Source organism: Cydia amplana, chromosome 9 (assembly GCF_948474715.1).
Source record: "Cydia amplana chromosome 9, ilCydAmpl1.1, whole genome shotgun sequence".
Lineage (NCBI taxonomy): Eukaryota > Metazoa > Arthropoda > Insecta > Lepidoptera > Tortricidae > Cydia > Cydia amplana.
In genome coordinates, this window is record NC_086077.1 from 11,359,136 (window position 1) to 11,374,476 (window position 15,341).

The following is a 15,341-nucleotide window of genomic DNA, read 5'->3' on the forward strand; positions in this document are numbered from 1 at the left end:
TTAAAAAACTAAAATATTTACTTGCTATCAGGTAAGTACCTATTATATATGTATTTTTTCTTTGGGCTAAATTTTGTATACAAAATAATAATACAGTTTGGCATATTGTTATAAGATTTGACCTACTCATTAGATCAACACAAGTCGATACTACATCATTAATAGTATAGTTATTGAGCCTAAAAGTTAATAGGCCCAATAATGTGCCTTGGCCAATACTTATTAAATAACATTACTGGATTATTTTACCATTACATTTCCGTGTAACTAAATTCAATAAATAAAATAGCCATCCTAAATGTTGATGTTCCTTTGTGCTTTTGTTCATTTATAAAAATCGTCTAAAACAGAGCCCGGAATTCTCGTAGCATTTTTGAGCTGTCATAGGGACTTCTCGTTTATCGACTTCCGATTATACATATGTATATCGATAAATACAGAATACAATATGCAAAATATGATTATGAGTAGAAGTAAACAACATGCAGTCTTATCGCAAATGAGCGATCTCTTCGAGATAACCTTTGGATACCAACTTTTAGGTAATTATAAATAGAAATAAAATAATAATATTTTATTGTTTCTTATAAATTATAAGATAAGTCTGCATGTTGTTTACTTGTACTCATAATCATATTTTACATATTGTATTCTGTATTTATCAATATACATATGTATAATCGTAAGTCGATAAATGAGAAGTCCCTATGACAGCTCAAAAATGCTACGAGAATTCCGGGCTCTGATTATCAATCATATGATTTCTACATTTTGTAACTGGCTGGCTCATAAGCTTATTTTTTTAGTGTATAATTAAAAATAATAATCAAAATAACGTCAGTATCTTATAATATTGATATAAGTATAATATTCACATATGATGGTTAAATCTAGTAACTTTGGAACAGCAATAGGAAATATTTAGTGATATTTCAGTAAAGTAATAGTTACTTACGATACAAGTGCGGAAAAGAGGAAATTCGAAACGAGTGGCGATAAATTAAAACACGACCGAAGGGTGTGTTTTAAATCGACACGAGTTGCGAATTACCTATTCGCACGTGTATCGTACAACGTTTTACATTACATATGGCCCTTTAAACTTTTGACATCGCACGAAAAGTGCTATTTTACGCACTAGTGCGGGAAAATAGGACCATATTATGTACTGTAAAAACAGTAAAATCACCTATGGAGCATGAATTCAGAACAATACAACCCATTGTGTACAGGACATATACCCAGTCAGTTTAACAAATGTCATTCACATATTTAATTAGCGTGCGAATTTCTAATGTTTAAAATAATCCTATTTATCAATCATGATTGTCAGTCAGTCTGTAGGTAGGTTAGGTCCCACTGCTGGGACCTGCATCCCATACAGGCCTCCTTTTTTGGCTAAGAGTGATTGCCTGACTAAATTTCCTCATAAATACACTTTTCTGTCACAGGGTAAATATGTATACACAACAAGGTTCAAACTTCAAATAAGCCTAGAAAAACTCATTGGTGCAAACCAGGATTAGAACCCACAACTCTGGTTTTAAAACAGTACCTATGCCTAACTCGGCTGCCATACTTAGATTATAAATCAGAGGTAATTCCTCAGAATCTTGACTATAAAACCATTATGTTTTGCCAAATTTGGTCGCAAAGGAAATTGATAAGGCACGACTTAGCCGATAAGAGTTTAGAGGTGAATAACACCGATGTTTGTGTCACTTTCGCATTGTTAGCGACGTTAGGCACTTACCCATATTACGTGCCAGTATGTAAATTAGATTTAGTATCGCAAAATTAGTTTTGGCTTGTTTTTTAAGATGAAACCCAATACTATAGTTCGTTTTTTTTAGCATTAGAAAGAAGATAAGCGATCTTGACGTGTCTTTTAATTGAAAAACGCTTAAAAAATCAGTAATTATTACTTAAGAAAGCAAAAGAATGTAAATAATCGTATATGATTCATAATTGTTAGATATTTGCCGTGACTTATTTTTCAAAAGTGTTTTTCAATAAAAGGACACGTCAAGATTGTTTACCTTTTTCTAATGCTATTTAAAAAAAACGAACTATAAGTCTAAATCTAGTAAATTAGCTATATTGCCTAAAAGATTATTCGCTTTCGCCCTATCTTTGATTATTTTTTTATTGGGGTTTTATGTGTACTCGAAAGGTGCCAAATGAGCACTAAGCCGAGGGCGTAGTGTCATTTGGCTGGGCAAACACCTACCAGACCATATTTTTGACATCATTGCAAACTTATTATGTAATTGTCTTTCATGAAATAAATCATCTAATCTAATCTACCACCTCGTTCTCGTACCCTTGTTGAGACCTGAAATATGCGTTTAGATCTTCCCGCCATTTCGGCTTTGGCCTGTCCCGTCGTTACCATCTTGCGTTGAGGAACCTTAGTCTTGGTTTACCTAGAATTATTTCTCTAAAGTTAGTCAACTTTATAATTACCAATGTTACCAGCACTCACGAGGTCGGCTAGTTTATAGTTAGCACCAGAGCCTTGACCTCCCTTACCTTATACCTCGCTCTATTGATTTCTCGTATCACACCTATTTTTAGGTAAATCTGATTTACTGGCCTTGATGGTAGCCGAACTTTTCAAATGAATTTTCAAAAGGAGTATCTTTGTCTTTGTCTCGAAAATCTTCTTTATTACAGGAATATTCATCGTTAACAACGCAAGGAAAACTGTGTCTTTAAATATTTTTTTTGTATCTCTTCTATATTCTCTTAAGGCTTCGTCACACAGGCGCGTATTCCGGGCGCGGCGTGAGCGGGGCGCGCCGCTTTTACATACAAAACACTCACGCCCCGCTCGGAAAACGCGCCTGTGTGCCGAAGCCTATCTGACGTGTGAACTGTGAAGGTATGTGAAACGCTACTATATTGGCAGATAATTATAACTCCAAAGTATTTAAATCACATAAAACTTCTAAGTCAAGAATAACGTGAAACATGAGCATGACGTATGGTTCTAACGCCAGTACAAAGTGCAATCGGATAGGTATATTTAGTCACTGTTTATTCGCCGTAGAGGATGCGGAAATTGGAATAAATAAAATAAAAAAAAAATAAATAAAATATCATTTATTTCAGGCTTTTCACCCATACAACACAGAGACAAATCACACAATACATAACACAAGTAATTAAACGACACAATAACAAACCATACATATACTAACAGAACAATACAAAATAATGAAAATAAAAATGAAAATGAAAATGTCAACAAATAAATTATATAATCTAACTTAACTAGGTAGGTACATCATTTGGTCCAGTTATGGGACACTGGTGCATGCAATGACAACCAGTGTCCCATAAATGGTCCGTCAAGCCTGTCGGCGACGACTGCCAGCAGGGCGCTGCCGCTGGCGCGCACACGCCGCGCCGCTGAGGTTGCTCTCTTGCGCATGGTGGCGTAAAAGCAATGACGTGCCAATTTACTTTTTAAACTCATTTGCGATCCCTTTTCAAATCTGCAATACGTAATACTGTTCTGTATTAGTTTTTGGCCATTCACTTTATTTTTAATTAATTTTGAGTAATTATTAATATAATAAAATTGTATTACGAAGAACTGTCACTCTGTTGGTCCACCTCTTAATTTTGGAAGTAGTCCGTGACCTTGTTGTACACTTAGGTCTGTTTGTCAATTTGAACCAATATAAACCAATCTTAACTTAAATATTAACTAGAACCACACGAACGTAGGAACGTACTAACTAAAAAAACGCTAAAACTGATACCTTCGCTCAGACGTTTGCAACGTTTGCTTGCAACCTTTAGTCAGGATACAAACGATAGTCCAAAAGAACGCGATAATAAAATTCATAACTCACAAGAACCCAATGATAACGCTATAGAAAAACGGAAAATAGTACGAGCTTTTGTCATGTCAAAATATAGGTAGGTAGGCATCGCTTTTGGCAGCACAGATTATGACAGAGATGAATAGTATTGTGTAATAAATCTCTGTATCCATCGGGGACTTGGTCGCTTAGGTCGTTTTGTCAGTCGTCGGTCGTCGACCTCTGCGCTCGCGCACCTGGGGGGCTACCGCGAAAACCGAAATTCGCAAATTGCGGGGATCTTTCTCTTTTACTCTTATTAAGACGTAATTAGAGTGACAGAGAAAAATGCCCGCAATTGACGAACTTCAATTTTCGCGGTTATAACCCTGTACCGTATAACCGTAACACCTAGGGCTGATGCTGCGATGGCGTGACGTTCGCACTAGGTGGGTATTTGTCAATTCTGATTTGCGTAAATAAACAGACTATGGGCTAGTTGCACCAACCACAGTTAACAGATTCACTGCTCATCTAGTTGTTGCCATTTGTATGCTAATGCATGTATAATATGTATACGTTGTTGGTTCTAAAAGCAACTAATTCACCCTTTGTATCGTTTTCAGTTTAGGACCCACCGTCGTCAAAAAAATTTACTAATGTTATGAAGCACCTAACAGACTTTCAGTTAAATTATAAATAGGTAATTGTAAGATGGCGCATAGTTTTTTTGAATCCGAATTACCGGTTTCCTTTTGAAACTGCGTCGCTGAATCTCCGAAACTGGAGAAGCCAGTTAGTTTTTAGATAGGTATTTAAAAAAACCGGCCAAGTGCGAGTCGGACTCGCGCACGGAGGGTTCCGCACCATCAACAAAAAATAGAGCAAAACAAGCAAAAAAACGGTCACCCATCCAAGTACTGACCCCGCCCGACGTTGCTTAACTTCGGTCAAAAATCACGTTTGTTGTATGGGAGCCCCACTTAAATCTTTATTTTATTCTATTATTAGTATTTGTTGTTATAGCGGCAACAGAAATACATCATCTGTGAAAATTTCAACTGTCTAGCTATAACGGTTCGTGAGGTACAGCCTGGTGACAGACGGACGGACGGACGGACGGACGGACCGCGGAGTCTTAGTAATAGGGTCCCGTTTTTACCCTTTGGGTACGGAACCCTAAAAAGATAGAGTGATTAGGTGACAAGAAGAAAAGGTTTCGTTACAGGGATAATAACTTAGTGTTAACAATAAGTAATCTGCTTTGCATTTTTTACTCTCTTATTCGCATTTATTGAGGATTAGTACCGTATTTAAATATATATATCCAATTAAAAACACATAACATTCCTACATAATATTTACGATAGCTTCGCCTCTGGCATCGCTCAGGGCACGCCGTGTGCGGCGTAAGGCTTCCACCCACTAACCGTGTTAAAGTCACCCCTCTAAGGCTTGTCTCACATAATTCAACACTTTATAAGGTTTTTATCGCTTTTTGCTTCGATCGTAAGAGCTCTCATCTCATTACAATTTTACGACTTATCAGTAATTTTAATGAGATAACAACTAACCCCCAGCAAGCTAAAGGCTCCTGTACACAATGGGCCAGCGCCGGCCACTCCAAGGGACGCAGCCATGCGGTAGAATGAGATAGCAATATCACTTGCTCCCTCTAACGCATAAATGCGTCCCTTGGAGTGGCCGGCGCTGGCCCATTGCGTGTGTGTGGCCTTAAGAATGCACATAGATAGCTTGTTAATTGCATGGTTTTCATTGGAATTATTGTGGAATGTGGATGTTTATAGTATTGTTTCAGTATTAGAGAAAACTCACTCACACTTTACCATTTTAGCTACCTATTGTAGGTATCGTCTTGGGTCGTCCCATTCGTTTTTCGCCAAGTTCTTAAATTAGTCCTATTCTGCTTTCGTCACCCATTCTACATTCGTCACAATCGTCGGTGGCTTTCAATGTAGGATGCGTGACGAAAGCAGAATAGGACTAATTTAAGAACTTGACGTAAAACGAATGGGACGACCCAAGACGATACCCTATTGTATTGTCTCCTACTGGATGTCGTGTAAGAACAATAGTTTTAACTTTGACACGGTTATTGTAGCCATCACGCAATAATATTATACGAAACACGAGTTTGGACAATCACTGGCATATGATACCGTGGATGTTTGTGTAATTGAAATAAAATCTCTTTATGGGTGAGAAGTCAATCCAATATACCTTTACATTAGATTTAATAAAAAAATGTACCAAAATATTAATGTGGAGTACATATTGTGTTATGAATGTCTTCTTGTCTATCGGGAGCTAAAATATTACGAGAACAGCGCGTGGAGCGCTAGTGAAAAAACAGATTTACTTGTAGTCTATTTATTATACAGGGTGGCCAAATAAGAGGTATACACTTTATTTTTGAAATTTTATTCTATAAAACATAAAAAAATATTAAGTATTCCTTGTTAAATATAATATGTAGGGTCAGCAATTACACATGGAAAATAATGTCAGACAAATGTCCACCTCTAGCAGCATGGCAGATGCGAACCCTTTTCATCGCGTTTTCATCACTTTTTCACACATTTCTGGCGTTATCTCAGCGACAGTGTTTCGAATATTTTGTTTTAATTGCTGAAGGTTCGTTGGCCTATTAGCATAGACACGTCCCTTTAGATAGCCCCACAGAAATAAGTCAGGAGCTGTTAAATCAGGCGATCTTGGGGGCCAGTCAATGTCACCGTTTCTCGAAATTAATCGACCGGGAAACGTTATTTTTAATGTTTCTATTGTTTTTAATGATTAAAACACGTTGTTCCGTCGTAAAACGCTCCATAATAAATTTGCCGTATCTACACAAACTAATTTTCATGCAATAACTGTCATATTTACCGCCAAAATAAAATGGCGGCAAAAAAAAGTTGTATACCTCTAAGTTGGCCACCCTGTACATACGAGTATGCAAACTGCAAACCATATAGTTTTTTTGCACCTAATGTTCAGTGTGAACCAAGCTTAAGAACCGCCTCCGCTTCACTTAGTAACCCCTAGCCTGCCGGCTCGCTACATTTCGTGTACAAATGACAAATGCTTCATACTTTGTGCTATATGTGCGTAGTTTTCAGATATATATAATTATAATTATAGCATGCGTGTACATTATTATAGTGATATAGTGATTTATTTATTTACTAACACATGTGATGGTTTGTGCTTATGATGCGGCGTCAAATATTTTTTCAGGCTTTTAATTAGTTTAACTACTCTATTGTTTGTTTGTTATTAAAAGGGATAAAAATCCAAATTCGGATGTCTAGTTGGACTAAAATTTTGCTTACTTGTTCTTGTCGGATCATAATGTAATATTATTGTGTTATTTTATTGGACTGGCCTAGTGATAAATGCTACACGTAGCATGAGCTCTATGGTAGTACGGCCAGGGGACTTTTTAAACATCGCTACATAGGTTGTAGATCAGCCTTTAGAACACCAAGTCCAATTCCTAGTTCAGATTTCCTAACATTTCGAAACCAGAGAAGTCTTGGTTCTACGAGGTGTAAAACAAATATAGAAAAACAGTCGGTATAATTTAATTACGATGCTTAAAAAGTCCCGGGGCCACATATGTAAAATTTTACTGTGTGCCTAAAATATTGTTTACAGGAGCTTATATTATAATTGTTCTTCGTACTGAAAAACTTGACGTCAGCATGTTGTTATTCTGATATTCATTAACAAAAGGTTTTGCACGTTGTATATTCAAATTTGTATGAATGTTTATGTTGTTGGCAGAAATCGCGGCACCAAGTTACTTCGGCGTTTTTTGAGTTAACAAATAACCGTGAAAAGTAAGTCCAAAGTAGTGAATCTCAACGTTTATCCATTTAGACATTGCACTTTGCCAGCTTCTTTTGATGCTATAAAGAATTGGCTTAACATTTGTTTGACCGTTATATTGAATATTATTTTCTTTAAGTATACACAATTACACATTTGTTTACAAAGTTATCATTTTATGTCAGTTAATGTACAAATTGTAAACATGACTCGATTCACAACACCATTTTTTATATTATTACCATTAGCACGCACACTATGTTTAGTTTTATTTATGACATAGCTAGATAATTATGTTCGTGACTTCGGTTTCGTTAATCAATAATCACACTCCCATACAAACGTTCACTACCTATTTCAGCACTTTAGTAAAAGATTATGTTTGAACTCAAAATGTTATGCTTTAATCCAGTTTTACATACACATCATGCGTGCCAAATTTTATCTAAACCTGCTTAGTTGCTAGAAAGAGTTCCAAATACCAAACATCCCTCCAACGTCACTATTTTTTTGTGCCATCAATAAGGTAATCCAAGAATATGAGTTGAGTACCTCAATTAAGTGACTTAAGCCTGATAATTATTTTCATGGTAATAAGAAGGCATTGTCCAAGACCTAACAACGTAATTATGTAATGTATTAACATAAAACTATTAGTAATATAGTGGAACAATATTATACTAATGCAGGCACGTTTTGTAGACAATACGGCCACACATCTGTAGTAAAATTTGCTTAGAGAAATGGCCGTAAATCTCCTATCTGCGTGCAATTCAATAGTAATAGCATCAATATGTAAGCTTCCGCTATAATTCAACAATTAGGTCCATTTTATCTGCGTCCCGCGGGTCACTAGCCGCATAAACGTCTTTGTTTACGCACACCCGAAACCCGAAATAGTCTCTTTGTACTGCGGAACATGGATTTAAATAAATATAACAAGGTCGAATGCTTTGCCTTTATCCTATATTCAAATTGTCATGTTTTTGCAAGGCGTTCATCTCCGTGAGCTGTTTCACAAATCTGGCCCTAATTACTCAGCGGGCGTATTGTGCATAACAGTTTTTATTTTACCATAAGTATTACGATATTATTTCTCAGTCTTAATGGTCTACATACGTCCAATGTAAGGATTCTTCAACGTACGCTATTACTAAAATGAAGACATTTTAAGATACGAGAGATATGGAATGGTTTATAGGGAATCTATTAATTATTTAAATCATACCTATCTTAGTTAGCCACCAATTTTAGAGAAACTTGCAGCAAACAACAACGTAAATTGTTTACAATTAAATTTCCAATATTTCTATGCAATTATCGATGTCAAGGTAAAGATGAAAATAATGATGTTATACAAACACATATACATACAATACACAAAGCGGTGCGCTGCTGCAAGCCCCGGCTTTGCGCGATGAAAACTGCAAAGTTTTATGATATGTAGTATGAAAATCTCGCGATTCTTACACATTACCTAAATACGATTAGTGTGTCAATCTGCAGCGTTTATGCGCGTTGGAAAATCGCACGGAAATCAGTGTTTTTCAGTGCTAAATCGTCCAGTATTTAGCGCCCCTTCCCTCTGGTTTGTCTGCGGCTTTTCTTGCTCTTCAGGTCTTAGATTCTTAGTTGATTTGTTTGAATCATTTTAGAAGGTTTCGCGAAGATACCTACTGTAAGGAAGGTATGCTAATGTAAGTAGGTAAACGTTGTGAAAACCCCGTAATTGATGAAAAGTATTTCCTCGGAGATCTAATTCTATGTCAAATAAACTATTTCGACAATCGATATAATAATTGTTAACACTACTTTCATACATCTCTCTAGCTCTCTGGCTCTAGAGCCCTCGTCTTGTTTAATTCGCGTATCAGTTGATAAGATAGCTTGATGCCAAAACAAAGAGTACGCAATCGGTCACAGCGGGTTTGGATACAGAAAACAGTCGACCTCGAATAAGGTCGATTATATTATGCTTTACAGGATAATGAACTGACCTGGGAAGCGGCATTGTTGCTGTCGTGACTTTGCAGCATCATTGTCATTTACCTGTTGTTGAGTTGAAACCACTACTGAAAGGAACCCATAAAATTCATTCTCACATTTCTGTTTCTTATTTCTGGCATAAGTAGCCTTCAAGAGGTAGGACAGGTATATGATGGTAGTGCCTTCTCTAAAATAATTACCTTTTGAGTAACAAACCCATTAATAAATCTTGAGTTTAGTAGTTTTCGTTTTTTAGTTTTCCTTCCGTATCTTGTGACACTAGCAATAACTTTATATTATATTCGTTTAGTGTACAGTCGCCATAAGATTCGGCCAAGCTGCTCACAAATACCTGAACAAGCCTCTATTGTCAAGGCGTTAAGAGTGCGTGTTCAGATATTTTTGAGCACCTCGGCTGCTTCGAAGGCACTAAGGAAATTTACTGATTATATTAGAGGAGCCTTGAGCAAACAAGATTAGGTATGTAACTATCTAACCTAACCTATACTACGTTTAGTCGTTTATTTATACATTGGAATGGAACCCAGTCCTTTGAAAACGTGACTAGATCATATATTTACTTGTACCCAATCTAGTCTAGGACTATTTATATTCCAACAGTTAGATGACAGCTTAGTCAAAGAGTTCATTAGAAAATGTAAACCATTTTGGGGTCATAGCAAACTTTTCTAGGATTAAGTAACTTGTTTTCGTTAAGTCTTTCTTTTGCTTTCGCTTTTGCTTTGTGTACCTTAGCTTCTTAAACTTTTAAAAGTCCCGTGACTACTACAATACTAAAAATTGAAAAAATGTGTTTAAATGTGACCATGACTTCACAACGAAGCGATGCGTCTACCGATGTCGGTTGTTAACGCGGAAGGAAGGAAGTCGCCTTGAACAACATATAAAAACCATTATCTTTAAGCAGTCTTATCGGCGAGTATTAACGATGTATTTAATCAATCGGTATATGCACTGCATTACACATTAAACGATGTATTTTACTGACGTAGGTTGCCAGGTACTAATAATAGTATTGCATTGTCATTAATTTATCTTGCCGGGCGATTTAGTTAAACTAAGACTGAGGCTTAATTGATTGTGGAATATGTGTGTATGTGGAATAAGATATCTTTTATCTTAGAAATCTGTACGTTTATCACGCCTCAATTTTGTTTTTCATCTATCCTGTTAGAAAAGTTTACTCTTCATGTGTAGATAGCTAACTTGCGTAGCATCTGTATAGCCCAAGCCAGATGAAAAAATTGCTTTCCCTCCCTAGGGTAGAAAGTAGGTACTATTTTTTACTATGTATTAGCAACGGAAATCTCCGTTCCGATTTGATTTGTCGTGTGATTTGAATTCTAATGTGTACGTGAATCCCGCTTCCATTCCTGATTCCAACGGAGACTGAAATATAGAATTGATAATAATAATACTTAATGTGAGTTCCATAGACTAATTAATCTCATGACTCCCAGGAGTCCCAGGGGCCTAAAAATGACCGTACGCAACTTTTTAATTTAGAATAATATTTAGATTCTCCTTGCTGACCCGATATCAAGTCGGGGAGAAGCGAAGGGTTAGGGAACTGGGAGCCTTAATTGAAAACTGTATTGTGTTTTTCAGATGCCCCGGGGACGGGACGATATGCAAGTAAACGTGGCGGGCCTAAGGAGAAATATTAAAAACCTCGCGCACAACTATTCCGATGCCCAGGTAAGAAGCTTTACTTTACTGACCCTGATTAAGGGTCTTGGTCTAACATTTTATACAACTGACAGAATAAAGAAATTATAAAGTCGAATGCCGCATTTAGACTACGAAGCTTCCCGAGTTCCTGAGTCTACGAAGATAATCTTGCCATAGCAATCGGTTTTAACTTTATTGCACTTACCTGCATTTTAACTTTCACTTCTTACCTTTGATCTTTTAGACGTCGAAAACACCTAAAGTCGTAAAGAATACTCACATAACGTCGTGCACATAGCTTCAAGTTCTTATGGGGTTCGCGGTTTTTGAAGTATGGCGTTCAAAAGGTTAAATTCTTAATTATCGACTAAATGAGCCCTATCTCCTCCAGGTAAAAGTGCGCGAGGCAACATCAAACGATCCATGGGGCCCCTCAAGCACGCTGATGGCGGAGATCGCCGACCTCACCTACAACGTGATGGCGTTCACCGAGATTATGCAGATGATATGGAAGCGGCTGAACGACCACGGCAAGAACTGGAGGCACGTCTACAAGGCGCTGGTGCTCATGGAGTACCTCATAAAGACTGGCAGCGAGAAGGTGGCGATGCAGTGCAAGGAGAATATATTTGCTATACATACGTTGAAGGATTTTCAGTATATGGAGGAGTGGAAGGATCAGGGTAAGCAAGATTTTTAATTTGTCTGGTATAACTACACAATCAGGTAACATTAAACTCTGTGGATACATTGGTCTACATGGGCACTTAGTTACGGTAAAAAATACAGGGTACTCTCTTCGGGCGGAGTGACTTGGGGTGGTGTTCTGCAGTTTGGCAGATAAGTGTTTTTATTACAATGTAATCGCGTTTTTGTATGGATTTAATAAATTAAAAATAAGCAAAGCGTACTTATCAACATTTTTCGATGCGATTTATCTGATGGAAACTGTACGTAGACTACGTTCGATATATTTTATGGCAATTCTGCAGATTCGAATACTTTTGTGGAGACAGGGGTGCGTATCGAGCGCTGCACGTTTAGCACAAGAGCGCCCGACAGTATATCGCCCGCGAGATAAACTACATGTCTTTCGATAACTGTACATATTAGGTACCTAATAGAGAGGGACGGATAGTCTATCACGCGGGCGAGATACTGTCGCGGCGCTCCTGTGCTAAGTCGGTGTCGGGGCAGAGTGGGGCTTCCCTGAAATTCCACAAACTGATGCACGCACCGTTCTTACAACAGTGCGAACAGTAACTTCTGACATCTAAATAATTTGAATTCCATAAGTTGTTTTGCAACAACTCTATTTGTTTTGCCATACAATTTCTACACATTCACATATCGTAAATCAAACCGAAACATTATATCCAAACAAACCTAACGCTAAGCCCCGAAACATATCTCACGTATTAGTCACCTATATCTGATTTCAGCAAATTACGTGAACGCACATGGTAGGTACTCTGCTTTCAAAAGCAAATAGACCTGTGTCCATACCACATGCTTAGTACATACGTCCTTTTGAATTAAGAATTCCCTAATCGCATCCAGCTAAACGGCCAGTTATCAGATAGTGTTACGAAGTTACATTAATATTCGGATCGTGGCCTTGTGTTACTCATTCCCATTTCACTTTTAATTTAAGTATGCCTACTATGATAAGGTTCGTATGTGTCATGCGTATAAAGGAAGCTGGATGTTGTTTTTGTCAGAATGATGATGATGCTCATGATATTGTGAATATTGTGATAAAATTATTTTATGTCTTATTTAGAGGAATAGCTATGACGCATATTAAAATCATTAATATCCTTAAGTTATCTCTGTCGTTCTAGGTCTAAACGTGCGCGAGAAAGCGAAACAGCTAGTGAATCTGCTGAAAGACGACGAGCGATTGAAGAACGAGCGTGCGAGAGCTTTGAAAGCGAAGCAGCGCTTCGCGCAGAGCGCGAGCGCCTTCGGCAGCGACGGCGCGCTAGACACGCCCTCCAGCCCGCAGTACCCGCCCGTTGAAAACGTAAGTCAACTATTTTATTTATACCCACATATGTGACTTTCCAACAGAGAATGGTCCTTATAGAAGGAAGCACATGACGATGTGCGATAAGGATCATGCTAACAGAATTCTTGTTGGACTTGAGGCATAAGGACCCTTCTGTTATGGCAAGCCACATATGTATACGGTGCTGACTGGGGAGTAAAGCGTCATCCTTCCATCTAGCCCTTAGACTTCGCCTGTTGAAACGGGCTGACAGCGAACCAGCTCAAAACGCAAAGGCCTTTGGCAACGATGGCTAGATTTTTCTTCCAGTTCACTGTATCGGTCTGTTGAAAACAACTAAACTATAAAAGGTTGATAGGGAAGCAGCGCTTCGCAGAGCGCCCGAAGCCCGAACGCATTTGGCAGCATTAGCGCCCTAGACACGCCCTCCATCCCGCAGTACCCACCTGTTGAAAACGTGAGTTAATTATGCCTGTAATTATTGTATACTTTGTCAAGTGTGTTTGTCAGTAGAAAAAGGCGCGAAATTAAAAATTTGTATGAAAGATCGATCGTTCGTTTTACATTTTAAAAAATTACCACCTTTTTCTTCTGAGAAACAAGCTTGCCAGAGTATACTCGCTTAGCGAAGCAGGGCTTCGTACAGGGCGATAGTGCATTATGTACTAATGGTGGGCCATAGACTAGGAATCCTCTAGATTGAGTTTAGAGCAATTATTATATGAAACCGATGCTGCCAAAAATACGGGGGTGCGGGGGGACGAGGTGAGCGAATCCCGTGCAGTGATTGGTCCGTTCAAAGACACGGACCAATCACAGCACGGGATTGACTCGAAGATGGAGTAAAACTACCGTATAAGTGGCAGAGGGGGTAGCGTTACTATGCTCAGTCTAGAGGATGTCTTGTCTGTGTGGTGCGCTAAACACGACATCCCGGCTGCGGTGACCGCCTCTTTAAAACATAAAGTAAAGTAAAAGCAAAACAGCATTTTCGTTAGAAAATTAGCGCTTTTAGCAGCGATAGTGCTAAACATGTCCCCCACTAGGCCATAGTACCTGCTTTATGAATGACATTCTTCATCCTTAGTCCACATGTTCCTCGGATACTAATCGGTTCATCTTTTAAAAAATGGTTTCCATCGAATTAATGATAATTTCGCCAACGTGAAGTGTGCCCTTAGGCATGACGTTGTTCGGTAGTTGCTTTTAGTAAAGCCATAGCTGGACTTTACAAAAAGCCACGATGGATTGCCGGTTATTGACTAGAGAAACGTTAAAGGCGTTTCATTACTAATTCTTCAGAGAGCGTCAATGATAGTCACGAACTGTGACCTGTCGATTAGAGTCTTAGGGTCGGTTGCACCAAACCGCCTGTCACTTTGTTTTCATAGTTCTCTACCGAGTGATGTTGATCAGTCTGTCAAATGTGGTTGGTGCAACTGGCCCTTGATATGTGATATTTTTACAGTTGAATAGCGAATCAGCAGAATGGCACGGTCGCGAAGCGGAGCTAGCGCGGCCCCTGACCGCCGGCGAAGAGGAATTACAACTACAGTTGGCTTTGGCCATGTCCAGGGAAGAAGCAGAAAGGGAGGAGCGACGGCGGCGTTCAGACGACGTGCGGTTACAGCTCGCCATCAGCCAGTCGCAACATGATCTGCAGTGAGAAATATGCTTTATTTTTACCCTTTTAAAGTCCAGTTTACGGTGACAATGACTTCAATTGTGACTTCGTCCATAATTTGGTACGAGACTGGCTCTTCGACTTCTAGTGCGAATGAAGAGTTAAAGAGCAGATATTAAACAGTATTGTCTTGCTTTTTGTTACTCCCACTAAGCAACGGATCAGTGAATTCGGAGTAATTTTTATTTAGCTATCCTTTGTAAATGAATAAATTCTGCAATGATTACTCAATTTCAGTGAAAGAGCGTTTGCAAGTTTGTTTAGGATCGACGTACTTTCTTAAGTACAAGTTAGTACCTACTCC

At 38.3% G+C, this 15,341-nt stretch overlaps 2 protein-coding genes across 7 annotated transcripts in view; one reads left to right on the forward strand and one right to left on the reverse strand.

Moving 5' to 3' along the window:
- The window catches only part of LOC134651124 (nuclear pore complex protein Nup85), a 329,105-nt gene that overhangs the window by 9,711 nt on the left and 304,053 nt on the right, over positions 1-15,341 (reverse strand). The window lies entirely within an intron of this gene.
- Positions 1-15,341, forward strand: part of LOC134651128 (epsin-2) — a 33,998-nt gene that overhangs the window by 1,290 nt on the left and 17,367 nt on the right. For 5 of the 6 annotated variants that reach the window (XM_063506146.1, XM_063506150.1, XM_063506149.1 and 2 more), the window contains exons 2-6: positions 7,620-7,675; positions 11,280-11,369; positions 11,734-12,025; positions 13,187-13,368; positions 14,822-15,015. In XM_063506146.1, the coding sequence (XP_063362216.1) occupies positions 11,280-11,369; positions 11,734-12,025; positions 13,187-13,368; positions 14,822-15,015 (758 nt within the window). In that variant the 5' untranslated portion in view covers positions 7,620-7,675. The remainder of the gene's footprint in view (positions 1-7,619; positions 7,676-11,279; positions 11,370-11,733; positions 12,026-13,186; positions 13,369-14,821; positions 15,016-15,341) is intronic. The other variant, XM_063506147.1, reaches the window with a different exon arrangement.